At 33.8% G+C, this 21,038-nt stretch overlaps 1 protein-coding gene across 6 annotated transcripts in view; it reads right to left on the bottom strand.

Annotated features, from left to right (window-relative positions):
- Positions 1-21,038, bottom strand: part of Clock (clock circadian regulator) — a 119,964-nt gene that overhangs the window by 17,870 nt on the left and 81,056 nt on the right. For all 6 annotated transcript variants that reach the window (XM_026386463.2, XM_026386467.2, XM_026386456.2 and 3 more), the window contains 10 exons: positions 19,471-19,591; positions 15,421-15,534; positions 15,194-15,312; positions 12,410-12,492; positions 12,098-12,204; positions 11,182-11,329; positions 10,529-10,604; positions 5,018-5,159; positions 3,855-3,955; positions 3,253-3,342 (listed from right to left, as the gene is read on the bottom strand). In XM_026386463.2, coding sequence (XP_026242248.1) covers positions 3,253-3,342; positions 3,855-3,955; positions 5,018-5,159; positions 10,529-10,604; positions 11,182-11,329; positions 12,098-12,204; positions 12,410-12,492; positions 15,194-15,312; positions 15,421-15,534; positions 19,471-19,591 — 1,101 coding nt within the window. The remainder of the gene's footprint in view (positions 1-3,252; positions 3,343-3,854; positions 3,956-5,017; positions 5,160-10,528; positions 10,605-11,181; positions 11,330-12,097; positions 12,205-12,409; positions 12,493-15,193; positions 15,313-15,420; positions 15,535-19,470; positions 19,592-21,038) is intronic.

Below are 21,038 nucleotides of genomic sequence, written 5' to 3'. Positions count from 1 at the left end.
ATACACGGATTTACAGAGTGGTTACTCTAATTTGCAGTCCCAGCAGCAATATATCAGTTACCCTTTCCCCCACATTTATTGTTACTTGAATTCTTAATAACTGCCATTCTGGCTGGAGTGAGGTGAAACCTCAGTGTAGTTTTAATTTGCATTTCATTTCCCCAGTAGTTAGAGATATTGAATGGGGAAGTTAGTTCCTAAGCTGACAATGTTGGAGTGCTGGGCCTATACTTTCCTCTAGTAGATGCAAGGTTTCTGGTCTAATATCGAGGTCTTTGATCCACTTTGAGTGCAGTCCTTCTATTATATATGGATTTCCAGTTTCCTAGCACCATTTGTTGAAGAGACTCAACACATATGTGTGTGTGTGTGTGTGTGTGTTTTGGTAGTAGTTTTGTCTAGTATGAGATAACTATATTTATGTGGGTTTGTTTCTGTCTTCTATTCTATTCCATTGGTCTTCACACCTCTTTTGGTGCCAATACTATGCTGCTTTTGTTACTGTATCTCTATGGTATAATTTAAGGTCAAGTATGACTGCTTTAGCTATCCTGAGCTTCTTATTTTTCCAAATGAATTTCGTGACTGCTTTTTCTAGTTCTATGAAGAATATCATTGGAATTTTAATAGGCATTGCATTAAATCTGTATGGCACTTTTGGTCGTATGGCCATTTTGACAATGTTAATTCTACCTATCTAAGAACACAGGAGATCTTTCCCTCTTTCTAAGGTCTTCTTTAATTTCTTTAGTTCTGTAGTTTTCATTGTAGAGGTCTTTCACCTCTTTTGTTACGCTGATTCCCTAGTATTTTTTTTTTTTTAGGCTTGTGAAAGGGGTAGTTTTCCTATTTTCTCTTTTAGCTGATTATCATTGGTGTATAGGAACTATTTATGGGTGTTAATTCTGTATACTGCTACTTTGCTGAATTCATTTTGAGTTCTAGAACTTTTCTGGTGGAGTTTTTGGGGTACTAAATATAGGATCATGTTGCCAGCAAACAGGGATAATTTAAGCTCTTCTTTTCCTATTCATATCCCTTTAATTTCATTCTTTTGCCTGATTGTACTGGCTAGAGTTTTCAGGACTATGCTAAATAAAAGTAGTGAAAGAGGGCATATCTGTCTTGTTCCAGTTATTAGAGGGAATGCTTTCAGTGTTTCTCCATTTAGAATGATGTTGGCCTTGGGTTTAGAAATTTAGCTTTTATAATGCTAATGTTCCTACTATTCCTAATTTTTCTAATGTAATGAACATGAATGGATGCTGTGTCAAATGCTTCTTCTGTGGTTCTTGTCTTTAAGTCTCTTTATGTGGTGAATTACATTTATTAATTTCTGTATGTTGAACCAACTTTGTATTCCTGGGATGACACCTACTTGATCCTGGTGCACTATTATCTTCTTAATGTGTTTTTTTTAATGAGATTCACCAGTATTTTATAAGAATTTTTGTATCTATGTTCATCAGGCATATAGGTCTGAAGTTTTCTTTCCTTGATGTGACATTGTCTGGTTTTGATATCAGGGTGATACTAGCTTCATAGAATGAGTTCCCTCCTTTTCTATTTCATGGAATAATTTGAAGAACACTGGTGTTGGTTCTTCTTTCAAGGTGTGGTAGAACTTGGCTGAGAATCCATCCAGTCCTGGGCTTCTCTTTGTTGGTAGGCTTTTCATGGTGTTTTCAATTCCATTACTTAAAGTTTAAAAGTTTCTATGTACTCCTGGTTTGATATGGGTAGGTCATATGTCTCTAAAAATCTGTCGATGTCTTCAAGATTTTCTAATTAACTGGAGTATAAATTTTCAAAATAGTATCTGTTATCCTTTATATTTTTGTAGTGTTTGTGGTAATATTTTCTTTTTCATCACAAATTTTAATAATGAGTTTTCCCCTCTTTCTTTTGGTTAGTTTGACTAAGTTTATTTTTTTCAAAGAACCAACTTTTTGTTTTGTTGATTTTTAAAATTTCACTTTCATTGATTTCAGCTCTGATGTTAATTACTTCCAGTCTTCTCTGATTTTGGTGTTGATTTGTTCTTTTTTCTAGGAACTTAGATGTAATGTTACATTATTTATTTGGTGTCTTTCTATTCTTTAATGAATGAGCTCAATGCTATGAACTTTCCTGGTAGAACTGCCTTCATAATGTCCCAGAGATTTTGATATATTGTATCACTATTCTCATTTACCTCTATGTATTTTTTCATTTCACCTTGATTTCTTCTGCTGTCTATTCATCCTTCAATATTGTACTACTTAGTCTTCAGGTACTAGAATAGCTTCTGACAAATAGGATTTGAGGACTAAATTGTAATACCTAACAAAACTGTGATGTTATAAAATCCTTATATGATAACATATTATTAGAAATCAGAATTATAAAAATATTTAATGACAAGTCTTAAGATTTTATATTTATTACTATTAAGTAGTATTCTTAACATATCTGAGGCACTGAACAAGTGACAAATCCCAAGTTAAAATGTTACGATCAAAAGTAACAGCATCACTTTTGGAATCACCCTTGTCTTGCTTATTTATAGACCTTCTTTGGGTTGTGGGCCAGGCAACAATTCTCCTAGAAAGTTTTTCTTCACTTCTTCAGGCTGCATTAAGGGTCTATATGATGTACAGAGACTATATAATAGTATCATAATTAACTTTTTTCGCTTTAGATGCAATAGCCTTTTAGTAAAGCTAATATAAATATTGTCAACACCTACAATTCCTGCTACACCCAGGAAATCAATAAATATCCTATATTTGAACACAAAAACTAAAATATGAATAAAGTTACTCAATTCTTCCAACATCCATAGGAAGAACAAAATGAACTGTTACACTTCACCTTTAATAACTTCATGTCTATAGTATTTTTCAACAGAGGAAGTGGTGTTTTGGTATATTAAGTAGTACACTTCTTTGTTGTACAAGACTGCCATGCATCTCAAAAGACACCTGGCACCTCTGGCCCATGTCTACTAAGGGCTTGTGGTACTCCATAATCATTGTATCAAACAAAAATGTCCTCAGACACTCTAAATGCCCCTAATTAAGATTCATTGCACCTATAAGTGTAAATAAATATGCGTGTGTACTTACATAGATATGTATATATATATACACACACATAATAGTTATATTTTATTTATTTTAAATATATGTAAAACTATTTATAAACTTAATCATATTTACCTAAAACAGATTTATCATTTGTAAAGACTCAACTAAAACAAACAAAAAATACCTGGGACATGCCTTGTGGAATTGGTAAATTTGCAGCTTGCGACATCACTGGCTGTGTTAATGATGGACCAACAGACTGGGAATTTATGGACTAGAAGCAAAATAAAAAATATCACTGAAGTGACACTCATTCTCAAATATGAGTACTTCCACCAGAAATATACACACGATATACTGATCTCTGAACTTACAATATGCCTCATATTTTTGTAAATTGAGTACAGGTATGTCTCCCTTTCTACACTGGAAAAGCCTTTTCCCTATTTATTTTGTATCTTCCAAGGCACTGCCGTAGTACCATGCATGAGGTCTCAGAAGTTGGCTGGACTTAACAATAGGTGATTGGTATCTGAATGTAGATATAAAATTGTTCTCAATTATCAGCTGTTTACAACTGGGGAAAAACAAAAAACAAACAACAACACCAAAAAAACCCTAACATTTTACCTGAAAAATAACAAAAATGACTTATATGTATGGTAATCACTTCAAAAATTAAAGAAAAATCTTGAGTGTCATATACCAACTACTTTTTCTGAACATTTAGATAACTTTCCCTTTTAATTAATCTTTATTCAAAAGTATATTAACTATAGAGCTTACCTGGCTACTAAATGATGATCTCCTTTGAGCCATCTTTTCATGAGCTGGTAAATGTTGTCTGGGAGGAGTGCTAGTATCTGTTGGGATCTTTGTTGGTGTTGCTGAAGTTAGTCAATAAAAGAATAGCATTAATATTTAAAAATACAGTTTTCAAAGATCAATCTCAAAATGTACTTCAGTTAGTTGGTTTTCTAAATCAATAAAAGTAAAGTCCATGACTATGAAATTCATTTAAATTGCTTCTATCTTCTTTAAAGATTAAAAAAACACATGAAATTGAAAAAATTTCAATCTAAAAATAGTTACTAGTCATTCCCTGAAAAAGGGACTGATTCCAGGACTCCCTGTGGATACCAACATCTGTGAAGCTCAAAAGTTCCTGACACAAAATGGTGTAGTATTTGCACATAACCTATGCACATCCTTGTAAGTTCTTTAAATCTTCTCTAGATTACTTATAATACCTAATACAATACAAATACTATGTAAATACTTGATATATTCTATTATTTAGGAATAAGGAAAATAAAAAGAAGTCTGTACATATTCAATACAGATACAATTTTTTTTTAACCATTTTCTATGTGCACTTGGTTGAATCTACAGACACAGAACTATTGATATGGAGGGCCAACTGTAACATAAGGACAATTAAGCATATCTTCATAAAGAAAAACACTGCAAAATTTTTTTTTAAAAGAGAGAGTGAGAGAGGAGAGAGAGAGAGAGAGAGAGAGAGAGAGAGAGAGAATTTTTAATATTCATTTTTTAGTTCTCGGCGGACACAACATCTTTGTTGGTATGTGGTGCTGAGGATCGAACCCGGGCCGCATGCATGCCAGGTGATCGCGATACCGCTTGAGCCACATCCCCAGCCCACTGCAAAATTTTTTTAAAAAACAAATTTAAAGAACATTTGCTGGCTTTTACAGTAAGAATAGTTTTTCAATAACAACATTATAACCTACATGTTTTATAGGCCACTTGATGATCTTAATTCTTTGCTAACAGTGAGCACTGTACCTCTAACTCACTGGAAAGGTTAATATACCTCAAAATTATAAAAATAAATTATAATTTTAGAGAAGAATTTGACAAATAACCTTTAACACAAACAGTTTGGTAGCACTCCCTTTAATGGAAGCTTACGTTAAGGTACTCACAGGAAGGGTCTGAGACTGCTGTATGAGATGATTTTCTTGAACTCCGGGAGGAGGCAGAAGGGGTTGGACTGTGATCAAATCTTTCCAATGCTTCTTTGAGACTGACTGTGTTTATGCGATTATCAGACCCAGAATCTTGGCTCTAAGGAAACAAAGAAATGTTTTCTTGAGGTTCAGTTTAGGAATCTCAAATTAGAAATACTGCTTACTAACAAAAAAATAAAAATAAAAAATTCATTTTTTTACCTGTAAGACAAAACTACCTATGTAATATATAGTAGGAAAAGAAATGATAAATTTTCGACTCAGGAGACTAAAAGTAGGAAGATCGCAAGTTCAAGGCCAGTCTCAGCAATTTAGGAGGCCCTAAGCAACTTAAGTGAGAATCTGTCTAAAAATAAAAAATAAAAAGGAATGGGGATATAGCTCAATGGTAAAAGGCCCCTGAGTTTAATCACCAGTAACCCCCCCCCAAATAATAATAATAATAATAATTATTATTATTATTATTTTTTTTTAGTGGGGGCAACTGGAGATTAAACCCAGGGGCCCTTTACCACTGAACTATTTATTTTTCTATTTTAAGGTCCTAGAACTTTTTGTTTACTTTTTATTTTTTATTTTAAGGTTCTACTTTAGGGTCCTAGAACTTGTGTTCTTCTTCCTCATCTTCCCTAGTAGCTGGCATTACAGGTGTGTGCCACCATACCTGGCTTGAGAACTTATTTTGTAAAGCATGAAAGTTTTGGCTTCATTCTCTATTCAAGGAAACAGCAAAAAGACAGAAGTTGGACTACACCTTACCATATACCATATACAAAAATTGAACTCAGAATGAATCAAAGACCTAAACATTGAGAGCTAAAATTATGAAACTCTTGAAGAAAACATTGAGGAAAAGTTTCATGATATTGGATTTGCCAATAAAATGACTTTTACCAAAGTTAAATGCATCAAATGATACTATGAAAAGAGTAAAGAGCTCCTATAAATAAACAATGAAAAACAAATGACTCAATTAAAAAATGGGCAAAGCACAAAATAAATACTTCTCCAAAGAAGATACACAAATGGTTAATAAGCATGTGAGAAGATGTTCAGCCTCACTAATCAGGGAAATGTGAATTAAAACCACAATGAGATATCACCTTACACCCATTAAAATGGCCACTATTAAAAAAGAAAAAAGAAAGAAAGAAAATACCCTGTGTTAGCAAGAATGTAAAAAATCTAAATTCCTGTGCCTTGATGGCATAGTCACTAGGGAAAACAGTGTGGCACGTCCTCAAAATTGAAAAAAAAGAATTATTGTATGACCCAGCAATTCTCCAAAAAAGATGAAAGAACTCAAACAGTTATTTGTACATGTATGCTCACAGTAACATTAATCACAATGACCAAAAGGTAACAGCAACCTATAAGCAAAATATGGTATGTACATACAATGAAATATTACCCAGCTTTAAAAGGAAAGGGAATTCTGACACATGCTACAACATAATCAACTCAGACAACATTATGGCAAATGAAAAAAGCCAGGATAAGAGGACAAATATTATATGATTCTACTCATACGCAGTAATTAGAGAAGTCAAGCTAAAAAAAATACTAAGTAAAATGATGGCTGACAGGAGAATGAGAAGTTGTTTAGTGGGTTTGGAGTTTGGAAAGATAAAGAAGTTCTGGGCATGGATGGTAGTGATAACTGCATAACAGTGGGAATATATGTAACTACACCAAACTGTACCCTTTTCAATGGCAATTTTATATTGTTTCTTATCACATTAAGAAAGAAAAAAAAAGATAGTGATAACATTTTACTTTATATTCAAAATACTGCAATGACCTTTGGAACTCAGCATTTGATGGCTCAAAATCTTTACTCCAATTCTGATCTTTCTCCAAAATTTCAATATCCATAAGGAAGAATCACCCAATATCCTCTCTTATCCTACTTCTCAGCTTTGTACTCATCTCTAGTAATTTTTTCCCTTCTCCTACTTCCATCTCTCGGTCTCTGCCTGTACATCAACACTGTAGCACCTCTAAGAAAACAAATTAAAATACCACTTTAAGCCATACTCTTTTATTCTAGTTCAATTGCTCAAAGGTTCCTCTAGGAACAAGTGCAGTCTGACTAAAGGATCATGAACTTCAGATGGATACCCAATACTAGGTAGTAGCATTGTTTACGTTGGGCTCACTTTCCTACCCTTCACAATTATTCCATGCCTTTTCTTTTTTTTTTTATTAGTTGTTCAAAATATTACATAATTCTTGACATATCATATTACATACATTTGATTCAAGTGGGTTATGAACTCCCATTTTTCCCCCCGTATACAGATTGCAGAATCACATTGGTTACACATCCATGTTTTTACATACTAGTGTCTGTTGTATTCACTACCCTTAAATCTGTCTCCCTATACCAGCCCTGCCTTATACAGATGAGAACATTTATCTTGCCACCATCAAAAATAAAAACTTATCTGCTAATACAGGATGTATATACAGTACACCTATCTTCTTTTCCTCCAAATTATAATAGAGCAAAGTGTCCTATCAAAAACTCTCATATGCAGCAGTAAAAAAAGAAGTAAATACCTATTCTTACTGTAGGAGAGCTACTTAAAAGGGGGCACAATATATATATACACACACACACACACACACATATACAAATCTGTATAAACCCATGCAAACATACACAAATAGTATGATCTCAAAGTTACTTGTGCTTAGGGGAAAAAAACAGGAGTGATATCACCCAAAGCCTTGTTTCCTCTACCCTAACTACTATTCATTCAGTCCTTCATTCTATTTGTCTCCTACGTCCACTGCTTCCTAGCCTTCTAAACCTCCTGCTTGCATTAAGTGTCTACAATTTTAAAAATGCTCTGTATTCTCAACCTCAGCTCTGAACATTCCTTCACAGGCTTGCTCTAACTAAAACCCATACTGCCCCAGAGGACACTACTTTCCTTGTAGTTTTCTTCAGCAGTGTCTATTCTATCTCTCACAACTCTCAGACCACAACTCTACAAAAGTCCTTCTACTGATGGTTCCAGACCACTTCCCCTTCCTTCTTTCCCCAAACTCACAACTCTGAAACTAACATTAAATCATATGCTATAACTCACTGTCTCTTACAGTTATGTACAGACCCCATGGTCACTTCACAGCAATTAAATTTTAGAATCTGGCTCAGTATTCCCCTCATTAACTATTAATCCCAAGGTTATTCATAGAAACATTCAATACTACAACCTCTCTCTTCCTTATTGTACTCTCCTCCAAAGATCTCCTCTTCCACCAGTCCTCATCCACTGATTCTTACAGTCATATCCTAGAGACATTTTCAATAAGAATAAACCTTCCCATAATCTCAGTTTCAATCATCTTTTTCTCTGACCACAATTCCCATATTTCCTACTCATTCCTTTTAGTATCTCAATTCCAATAATCATTTGGCTTAAATGGAACCCACAATATATGTATTCAACCATATTTTCACAATCACATTCTCTCTTTTTGTGTCTTCTCTCTTTATCCAGCTTAAATTCGTGGCTAATTGTTTATAACCATGCATGTATCTTTAATTTCTTAGTTCCTATTTCCCTTAATCACACTTGCTTGGCAAAATTCTCAGTGTTGGTTAAACCCATTTTTTTTTTTAACTTCTCCCATATCTGGTCCTGCAGAGCTGAAGATGGCAGAAGAAAGACAATATGATTATTTTTTCACATCAAATAAATGACCAAGAACTGCAAGTGGCTTTTATTCTGCCTGCCAAACAGACTATAATTTCCTAGAATAGTCACTTTTCTATTCGCCTACACAACCATTTAACACTTTCACTTCTCTTCTCAAACCTCCAAAAACTCCTGTCCTTACTTGACTCTTGGCTGATAACTCTTGATACCTATTTACTTAGAGTATTGCTATAAGCTCTCACTACTATACCTATCCATTTAACAGCTGGGTTTAACCAGCACTGAGATTTTGCCAAGGATTTGTGATAAAGGGTGACAGGTGCTAGGGAGCTGAAGATACATGCATGGTTACAATAATTAACCATAAATTTAAGCTGGATATTGACAGAACACATAAAGTGAGAGTGTAACTGTGAAAATGTGATAGTCACATATTTATTCTTCTTCATGTTGCTATAAATCAGGGATCAATCAATTCTTTCTGTAACATTTACTGGTTCTTTCAGAGAGTCAATCTCTTAGGTTCTGAGGGCCATAGAATAAGTCACAACTATTTAGTTCTGCTACTGTAGTACAAATAGAGCCACAGACACTTTATAAATGAATGTGTGTGGTTATGTTATTTATGAACACTAGAATATGAATTTGATTTACTTTTCATGTGTCATAAAGCATTATTATTCTTTTGATTTTCTTTCAACCACTTAAACATGTAAAAATATTTGTAGTTTGTGGGCATTACATTCAGAGAGCCAGATTTGGCCTCAGGCCCTCAGGCTGCCAACTCTTGCTATGGTCAAATAATCTGTCCCCCTAGCTAAACCTGATCTTTCCACTTGTGTTCTAGATCCCACCTTCTCTTACCTAATCAAAACACTACTCAATTTTTCTTGCTCTACCAGATCATTCTCTTAGTATACAAACATGCTATTATTTCTCTCATCTTAAAAAGCAAAACCTTTTTAAGTACAATTGCCTGGTACTTTCTCTTCCTGTACTTTCTTGCATGCTTGCTCAGATGGAAAGGGTCACCTGGGAAGGAAATGAAGGTGGCCTCTGGCCATCAAGGAACTAAAGCCCTTAGTCCAACTGCCCATGAGGAACAATTGGGCCAACAACCACTGAGTGAGGTGGAAATGAACAGTTCCTGAGTGGAATTTTGAGAGGACTGTAGACTTCTGATGGATCCTCAAGTGGAAGCCCCAGCTAAACTGTGCCTGGATTCCTGATGCACATGATCTAAGAGATAATAAATGTGTGTTGTTTTATATCACTAAGTTCTGGAGAAACCATTACATAGCAACAGAGAAGTAATATACTATACTTCAACATGAGCAAAAGAAAGAAACCAAAGTTCAATTTCTGACTATAATTTCTCAGTCATGTATCATGAAGGGCAGGTTCAACCCTCTCCTTTAAATCTGAGTTTCAGTGGTTTCATAATGGAGATATTACTTATGAGATTAAGGATCCAAGGAGTAAATCACACATCATAATTCATATGAAGAATCAAGCTAAAGTCTAACACATCAAAGGTAACTAATAATAGTAGTTTTAATCTGAGATTAGATGTCTATCCTTATTATTGCTAAATGGTAAGATCTTCAATTTTTTTTAGAAGTCAATGAAATTTTAAAATGTTAAATGAAAAATGAAAGTAAACAGTAAAGTATAATCATACTGACATACTTGAGGAAAGGACGTATTTGAGAAGCAATCTTCCTACTGATTGAGTTTGAGTTTCAATGGCAAGAAATTAGGTAATTATATTTTTAAAAGACTATAAGAAACATACTTTGTCAGCAGCTGTCTCAGGAAGAGACTCTTCAATGCCAAGTTCTCGTCGTCTTTCAGCCCTAACTTCTGCATAACTATAAATTGAAAAAATCAATTTTAGTGTTTGTTCATTCATTAAGATATTGTAGAGTTGCAACCATTCAATATTTGTTATGTGCTTCACTTAAATTCTTCACTAATTCTAGACTCTTTTCTATGTACTACACAAACCTAAAACACATCTACAGGATACTCTTAACTCAATTTGCATTTTTCTAGGTATATGAAAATTTTATATGCTACTATAAATGATCTCTGACAACACAGTATGTATATTAAGAGGAACTAAAAAATGAAAGAGTATGCTCTTTCCAGTTTTCCTATTGCATAACTGACTTTGGTACATAAGTGATAGTATGAATTCTGCGGTAAAGCACAGAACTTATGTCAAGCATTATATATCTACTACTTATATGACATTCCTAGAATGCATGTAAGAAAATTTAATAATATATTAAAAAAAGATTACTTTGTAGTTTAACACATTAAAACATTAAGGTTAAGTTACCTGTGATTTAGAAACTTATATACTATGTCAGGCATAAAAATTACATTGCCAAAATTGTTAAAGAATGTTATCATAATTCAAAAGTTCTTTGAAAGAATTATTACCTTACTACAGTGTGAGTACAAACAATAAACTCTGGCCTTGAATTCCACTGATGATAAGTGATATAATAATGAGTTTGAAGCCAAATCCACTGCTGCCCTTTGGTCAGGAACCTATAATAACACGATTTGCCTTTCCCATATTGCATTACTGAAAAGAAAATAAAAAATACTTTCTTTGATTCATACTTAGTTATGAAGAATCTGTTTTTTTAAATCAAAAACTATCATTTACATTTAAATGATACATATAGTTCTTCTACATATAGTTCTTCTCTTGGTTTTTCAAAAAATATATACCAATGATAGGAAAATGCAATTCTTTAGGGCTGGTTTAAGTTCTCAAGTAATTTTCACATCTTCTATAGTGTCAAACTTTGAAGCCAGTCATTGTTGATCTTATATACTTTTCACATACAATAAAAGTTCCAAATATTCAAGGATTCAACTGCTGATTTCCTTCTATATTTACTAAGGGTAGCAACAGGAAGTAATCACATCAGACCTTCTTTTTCCCACAGACACTCTCAAGTACAGTATCTCCGAGGCATTTATTTTGTAACCCTTAACTAACCAAAAGCAAAATAACATCACTGTTTGAAGTAACTGTTATTCCCAACACATGCTCTGCAGGTTTTGAGTTCTGAAGTCTTTAATAGATGGTAAGCAAAGTGTGTGTGTTTTTTGTGGTTAATTTGAGAAACTTTGTATTTTTAAAATATACTAGTAGATTCAGCTTTATATGGATAATCAATCAAGTAGGAATCAGATCAAATTTAAACTAAACTTGTTTCTATTTTATATACTTACAAAAAGTTACAGCAAATCTACATTTTACTACCTTTCATTAATGGGACAAGATTTCTCTTTATATGATTTAAAAAAGTTAACCTTACCAGAAATATTAAAATTTACTTACAGTGTTCGTGACATTTTGCCAGATTTTCTAGGTCATCCACATGATAGTAATCATAGCCTGATGTTCCCAAAACTTCAAATGGCAAATATCCTATTATTGGTGGTGCCCTAAGTTGAAAAACAATCAACATTATAAGGACCCCACAAGAAACATTTTAACCAGATATTAATTTGGGGAGCTTTTTTTAAAAAATGGAAAATGGATTTGAAAATCCTGATTAGAAAAAAATTTTTGTCCTTAAAATCCATTAGTCAAGAATAATGTAACATAACTATTACCTTTTTTAAAAAGTTTAAAAATGAAGTTAATTACCTGTGATCAAGAAATAGAAACTTCCATTCTAAACTATGTCTAGATGTAAACTCTTCATTGGGTTCTTCAACAGTACACATTTCCTACAAATAAATTGATAATTAAAATTCAGGAATACTTCCCTGTGTTCTTAGAAGAATCCTTAATATTATTAGATATAAAAGTCACTGTTAGATGACTTTTCCCTAAATAAATTTTTAACAAATTTAATTTTTTAGTACTAAAATGTGATAAGCTAGAGATACAGTTCAGTGGTCAAGTGCTAGCCTAGGAAGGCCAGCATTTGAATACCTTTGAAAAAAATTAATTAAAAAAATATATATTTTCTTTTGGTAAGAGTTTGAACCCAGAGGTGCTTTACCACTGAGCCATATCCCCAGCCCTTTTTATTTTTTATTTTGAGACAGGGTCTCATACTAAATTGTTTAGGGCTTTGCTAAGTTGCTGAAGCTAGCCTCAAACTTGCGATCTTCCTGCCTCAGCCTTCCAAATCACTGGAATTATAGGAGTATATTACCATACCCTGCTGTGATAACAATTTTAAATGGAGCAATAAATGATACTAAAATGCAGACTGTAGAGTTATTGCTTCAGACTTCTCTCCTGAGTTACTGTTCTATATTTCTCTTCAGATAGCCCCATACACCTCAAACAGTATGCCCTAAAATGAACTAATTGTACAGTTGTACAATTTTCCAACTAATTGATGGACACCTACCTGTGTAGTGCCAAAGTCTAGAAATCTGATATTCATAACATACTCTTTCATTTTTTCCTTTTAGCATCCAAGTGGCCACTACTAATCTTCTCAATTTCACCTTTTAACATTCTTTTAAAAAAAATATATATCCCATCCATTTTCTATGGCTTAGTTTAGATCATCACCATCAGTGGCATCTTACTATGCTAACATTGAACTAAACAGCCTCTCTGTCCTTCAATTGGTCTTCTATTCTGGGGTCACAATTACTCTACTAATACTCAAATATGCTTATGTAACTTTCTTGCCTAAAAATCTTCTGAGGGTCCTCATACTGAAATTTCTTCAGCATGGAGAAAAAACAGAAATAAGTTTCATTTCTTGCTTTTGCTTACTTTTCTAGCCATACTTCCTACTATCCTGTTTTCTCCAATATATGAACCCTAGACTCTGGTCACACTAGCTAATGTATTATAAACTTCCTCTGTACCCTTAAATAACCTCCTGCAGCACAATGTTAATATAGTCAAGGAGCTGGGCTCTGAAAGAAAAAGAATCAAGACTCCAGTTCTGACATTTAATAGAGACGTTGGGGAAGAAACTTAACTTCTCTAAGCCTCAGTTTCCTTATATACAAAATAGGGACGATAACAGCATGTATCTCAGGGCTGTTATAAGAATTACATGATAATGAATGTAAAAAAGTATAGCATGCAGTAAGTGCTCAAACACTAGCTACTGTTATTACTTCCTAAGATCAAAACAAGCAGAACAAGACTGATTTTGGATCTTCTAATTGCTAACTCAGTACTTAGTGTCCTACACCATGTGTCTCTCAAATCTTGTCCTGGTTTCTTCATTCCAGCCACTTCTAAGTGGTTGAGCTAACCCATTTCCTTATTTGTCTGCTTGTTGGGCCCAGAAAATAAAAATAAATTACTTAAATTTGAAAATGTAAAAGGTAAATTATATACAATAAAAGCCACTTACACATTTCAAAAGAAAATTTCAAAAACAATCTTTCAAAAATTACCTAGATTTTTTTGGACTTTCTCCTTTAGTGAAGAAAGTAAATTATATACCAAGTATCCTAAATCTGGCACAAAAACAGGGCAAATGGTGACACATAATCACTGGCTAACTGCAATATATGCTAAAAAATTATGTTTTCATGACCCATTGTTTCTGAAATATCACAATCATAATCATAATCATACATATTTAATAGCCACTACTACTTCAATGCTTGCAGGAAAATTTAGTCATTCTAGAGACAAAAATTATATAAAATTATTATTGCCCTTCTCGGACTATTCCCTGAAGACCTTAAAAGAGCGTACTACAGGGATACGGCCACATCGATGTTCACAGCAGCACAATTCACAATAGCTAGACTGTGGAACCAACCCAGATGCCCTTCAATAAATGAATGGATTTTAAAACTGTGGCATTTATACACCATGGAGTATTATGCAGCACTAAAAAATGACAAAACCATGGAATTTGCAGGGAAATGGATGGCACTAGAGCAGATTATGCTTAGTGAAGCTAGCCAATCCCTAAAAAACAAATACCAAATGTCTTCTTTGATATAATGAGAGCAACTAAGAATAGAGCAGGGAGGAAGAGCAGGAAGAAAACATTGACATTAAACAGAGACACGAGATGGGAGGGAAAGAGAGAGAAAAGGGGAATGGCATGGAAATGGAAAGAGACCCTCATTGTTATAAAAAACTACATAAAAGAGGTTGTAAGGGGAATTAGAAGACAAAACAAGGAGATAAATGAATTACAGTAGATGGGATAGAAAGAGAAGATGGGGGGGAGGGGGATAGTAGAGGATAGGAAAGGTAGCAGAATACAACAGTTACTAGTATGGCATTATGTAAAAATGTGAATGTGTAACCGATGTGATTCTGCAATCTGTATTTGGGGTAAAAATGGGAGTTCATAACTCACTTGAAACTAATGTTTGAAATATGATATGTCAAGAGCTTTGTAAGGTTTTGAACAACCAATAAAAAAATTATATTAAAAATTATATAAAAACTGAAAACCTCTTAAAACGTAAATTAGAAACATACCTTGATAAACTGAGGTGTAGCTAACCTGACAGTAGCTACAAAACAAACCCTATCTTCATAAGAAGGTCTATGTGTGCGTTGTATGGTTCCTTCAAAACCATTATGTGCAGCAGTAGATACTAAAACAGTAAGGAAATATGTATCATCAGTTATTCCAGTAAAATCTGGCTGTTACTTAGAAAAATATGAAGTTTTAAAATACATTCTAAGAAAAGCATTGAACTCACCACTGTTTAAAGATTTGAAATTTCCTATAAATCTCACATACTCATAGGTAGATGGCTCCTTTGGATCTATTGTTCCTCGAAGCATATGACAACAGAACTCTAATTGATTTTTTGCTGAAATAAATGATTAAAAAGTCAATATCTGTCATATATCACATGAAATAAGATTACAAAAGTTTTTTTATTGTTGAATGAGTTCACATTTTCTTCAGCAAACGTCTTCAATGACAGATTATTTAGTCCATAAAAGTAAAGTACCTTCAAGAGCTATTTCACCTTGTAAAAACAACTTACTGTTCTCTATTTTTACCTGTCCTTTCTCATTTTTCACTCTAATTTCAAAGAAAGGTTTTGCTTCCCAGTCTAAAGCCAATGCTTCTACTTTGAACAGCTGCTGTTCCTATCTTCTAAAGACCAGGTCTACATCACTTTTTTTTTTTTTTGGACAGTTGCTAATACATTATAGAATTTAACAATTCAAATACAAAGAAGTTCTAAGATGACTGATATCACTATTACCAAATAAGGCAACATTCAAAAATCATGAAAAGATGATTATAGAATGTATCTAATAACTAATGGCCATTAATTTTCTTCTTTAGGTCCTTAATTTCTACAATTTTAAATTTGATCAGGTCTTCCATTTCAAAGAGTTTTTTTTTTTTCATTTTTTTAGTGTCAGAGATCTTCTTTCTTTTCAGTAAGTGTTCCTGTTTTCATGTACTCACTTCCCTTTACCTCATGCACTATGGCTTGCATCCTTGCACCTCTACTCTTCTAAAGCCTATCAACATTTGTACTGTCAACTTCAATAGTTTTTCTTCATTTCACACTTCCTCATTCCTGTAACATGAACTTGCCTTCTTACCTATTGACTATTCCTCTGTTTTCTGCTAAACCATCTTCAAAAACTAGCAAACTTCAAAAGGGTTCTTTTGATCTTCATCTTTTGAGATCTGCTATAAACTGACTGGTCTTAGAAATCTTATTTACCACTCCATATCTTTCCCCAACACTAACATTTTATGTAACACAAATTCTCATATCATTATTTGTTTTCAGGATATTTCCACTTAATGTCCCATCAATAATTTAAACTCAAAGTATTTGAAAGTGAATTTTTCCTGTTTCTTCCTAAGTTAGCTGTCCTCTTTGCCATATGTATACTTATTTCAAAGTTAGAAACCATATCCCTACTTCCTCTACATATCAATTTGCTCTCTTCTTTACCTATTACAAATCCCAAAGCTAATTTGTCACCAGGCCCTGCTATTTATTTCACCAAGGAAACTCTCATAAATCATTTTTCGACTTAACACTTAGGACCATCAACTCAGTGCAGTCACAAATTGCCTTGCATCTAGATAGCTGAAACATTTATTCATTGTGCCTCCACTCTCTTGCCTCTGATTCATCCCTTCCTACTACACTTAACTGTTGCAAGCCATCCACGGGCTGTGTGTGTGAGCTATGCTCACTGGAGCTATATGAGGGGACAGGTCTGGCACTTCACACTGATTGGGCTGTGCGACGCAAGTGCGCCATTTCTCTCGCTCTGCCTGTGATCCCATACAGCATTAGTGACTTGCCAAGATGTCAATCAATCTGCTGACCACAAGACACCACGAAGCAAGATTCTACCTTTAAAACCTTAATCCACGCCTTATTTGGTGAAGAACATTCTCTGGAATCTCCTTTGTGTGACTCCCCTATAAAAATAAAGAGATTCTGGGTGCACGCTGTCTTTCGAGCACCTTCCAGTGTAGAAGCTGACCCTTAAGGTCACAGAGCCATCCTACCCTCAACATGAAAACTACTTCTGTATTGTGTGACTTTTCACCATTTTCTTAGCTTCATGTTGCAGCCAGCTCTTTGGAACCCAGCTCATCTTGTCAGAGCAGATCACTGGTAGGACTTAGACTAATACTACTTTTATAGCACTGCTTCAACACTCAAGGATTAGTAACACTTTCCTTCACTCACCACATCAAGCTCATGCTCTTTTATTATCAAAATAGATGGTTTTGTCATCTAACTCAACAGGTTCAAAATCTAAGTATCATCGTCTTCCCAAAACCCTCCCCAGCTTGGTCACCAGTACCTAACATAGAGCCTACGGAGTTTCCTTACATAACATTCATATACTTTCCTCTTCATCCTTACTTTGATTACAACAATAACATCAATTTTCCCTTTTTGTCCTGAGTGCAGTCCTTTTCAAAATTTTCTACTCAGTGACTCCCCTTTCACCCTTCTGATTATAAAAACACCGAAATCTCCTTCACTCACTCTCCACAATGTAAAACATAAAAACTCTATAGGATGAAATATTAGGCTCTTTATAATTCTGTCCTTATTTCCCTTTCTAGACATAAATTACATCAAATGTACCACCTTCATTACAACCAAAATGACCTACTGAACTTTCTAAGCAATGTCCCCTAAGTTTTAACTCACATCAAACACTTTTTTTTCCCCCTGGGGAAGAACTTCTTTTGTGTATCCAATGCTTAAGGCACTTAATTGATTTATCTACTGAAAAGTAGTATTGCTGTTCTCATCTCTGATCTTAGAAACAGAAGTCTATGGTCTCTACTTTATGCCCGATATTTTGATTCACTTCTATGGCCAATTCTGTCCTTGTGAGGGTGTCTAAAGTCAATTCCTTCATCTTTGTCCTCCTGTTTCTCTCTCCCAGGGTCCCTTTCTAATTCTTCTCTCCTTACTCTATATATTTACCTCAAGCAATATTGTTCATTTCATTACCTCAAATACTACTTATAGGCACATTATTGGCTTCTATATCTATTAGATCCAGTCAAATCTTTCTCCTAAATATTAAGATTATAATGACCTAGGTCAATGTCATACAAACTTGATTATAAAAAATGACAGCTAGGCTTCAAATGAATTCTCTCCCTGAAAAGCTAGCCATTCTTAACAAAAGATAAACATCTGTATATCTTAACTTTTGGACAGTCATTAATAGATTATAGAATTTTAGGATTTAAATACAAAGAAGCTTTAAGATGATTGATGTCACTATTTCCAAATAAGGAAACATTTAAAAAACATGAAAAAAAATTATTAAAGAAGATGTCTAATAATTAATGGCCAAATACAGTGATGTAACAATTCTGAAGTTCATACTGAGTAACAGTGAAGAAAATGTTGTACACTATTTGCCTAACAAATCTAGTAGAAATGTTCAATTATACCATAATATTTTGTGGTTTTTGATGGTAAGAAATGTTTTTCACTATTTTGGTTCTTTTTATGATAAAGCATAAGTGCCTAGCACATTACACAATCCAATAAAAGGTTACTTAAATCAGTTTAATTTAAAAAGTAAATAATTTTTCTTTTAATTTAATAATCTTAAAAGATTTGCAATTTTTTCCTCCATAGTTTGAGTGCCCACTTAGTCCACAATGAACAAAACAAGAAGGTTTAATTATCTATATCAATAAATACAACATGATTTTATTCAGATATTAAAAAGATATTGATTGCCAGGTTTCCATTTCTGTATAAAACAATTTTATGGCTTAGCTGTGGTCAGGTTTATTATAACAAAACAAGATAAAATTTCAGTATACTTTGGAACAGATTTCAGATTTAAAATATGAACACAATTCCATTATATATAGACACATGTATACACATATACATATATTTTTAATATTTAAAAAGCACACAATAGGGTATAGGTAACAATGCTGTATTTTACATTTTTTTGTGTATGTGCAGGAGTACTGGGGATTGAACTCAGGGACACTCAACCACTGAGCCTCATCCCCAACCCTATTTTGTATTTGATTTGGACAGAGTCTCACTGAGTTGCTTAGCACCTCGCTGTTGTTAAGGCTGGCTTTGAACCTGCGATCCTCCTGTTTCAGCATCCCAAGCTGCTGAGATTAGAAGAGTGCACTACCATGACTGGCTGCATTCTAAATTATTAAATATGTCTATTTTTCACAAACTTAAAAAAGTAAAGGATAAGGCTATCAAATATAATATTTGAGTTTGTTCTTCACAGTCACTACTTACATTTTAAGTATTCAGGAGTTAATGAATCACTTTCCAGCAGATGGGTAGAGAGTATTTTATAAAACTCTGAATGTTCCCCCTCTGGGATAAAATTAAATATACTTTGATCCACAAGATCAGACTGAAAAATAAATTTTAAAAAATAAAATAGTTTAATGATTCAAGAAGCATTTATTTTGAAAATGTAAAATCACTATCAAACAAGAGTATGAATGATTAACTTTCAATTATCTAAGAAAACCAACAAATGTCAAGTAACAGAATACATCTTTAAAAACAAGATTGAAAAACTGGAAGAAGGTTAATATTACCCTCATCCTCTGATATTAGTATCATCAAATCTATGACCAATATGACCTAAAGGCCTGGTGTATTATTTGCAAAGCTGAGTTTTGCTAAGTTTGAACATTTTAAAATACAATAGGACTAAGAAAGTTAATCAGAAATCTCTGCTACAAGATATAGCCTTACCATTTATTCAAACCTATGCTAAATGATGGTAGTAGACATAACTACAAAGGACCAGTGTCTGGTTAAACAAAAAGGAAATCTGACTTAGTTGTCATTTCATTTGTCCAATGTGCCCTTTTGTTTTTATTCTATCTTTTCCAGGCATCTATTCGATATTTCATTGTTAAAAAGTTCTTGCTCAAACAGAGTATTCTTGCTGATATATGGCTTTAATTATGATTCATTAATCAACAATAATTTGAAAAGCTTCAGGGTGCCTACAGTATGTGATGGCTGTGGAATTAACGAAGAATATGATAACATTAATAGGATAATTCTATCATGAAGTACTAATGACTTTCATATTTTTTACTGAATACAGTCCATTCTATTTGATTTCTCTACATTTTCAATTGCCCTGTACTATCCTAGGAATACTGAGTGGGTATCTCAAGGACTGTGGAGGCAAGGATAAAGAGATTAGGAAGTAAAAAAACAGGAAGGTAGGTCTGTTTTCAACCGAAGTACTTATGCATTAATTTTGTTTGTATTTATACATCTTTTAAGATTTTCTTTGAACAGCTCTGTTGCTTAAAAATAAAATCAATAAAACAACAAAAAAGAGCAAGAAAGACACTGGAGATGGTAGGCTAGAGAGGAGTGCTTGACTGCTCCTCACATAAGCCATACATCCACATTCGTTCTGTTTTTCCTCTAGCCCTCAAAGTTCACCCCACGAAGTGAAACAGCCTTCCCCTAATCCATATATCAGTACCCGCCATTCTTTGAAAAATTTTCAAATTATTTCCATTAAAAAACCTTTCCCGAGGCAGAACTTGGATTTCCCTAGAACGTGTGTAGAGGCCGGTGTGAGTTCGGGAATAAAGAATTGCTGTTTGAATCTACAAAGCTGTACTTTCTTCGGCGGATCCAACATGGCGGCCGGCGAGGAAGCAGCGATCCCAATGTCTCCACTTTGACGGGATAAAAAAGACCCATTGGAACAGCTGCAGCCTACCTACGGAGGAACTTCTAGCAAAATTCCCTTAGGAGGAGAGCTGCCGTGAACTGGTTTATTGGAAGTGACAGTTTGTCCCAGAGAAGTGGATCTTGGCCGG

This window comes from Urocitellus parryii, chromosome 10 (assembly GCF_045843805.1).
Source record: "Urocitellus parryii isolate mUroPar1 chromosome 10, mUroPar1.hap1, whole genome shotgun sequence".
In the NCBI taxonomy this organism is placed as follows: domain Eukaryota; kingdom Metazoa; phylum Chordata; class Mammalia; order Rodentia; family Sciuridae; genus Urocitellus; species Urocitellus parryii.
This window is presented reverse-complemented; position numbering and strand designations above follow the sequence as displayed.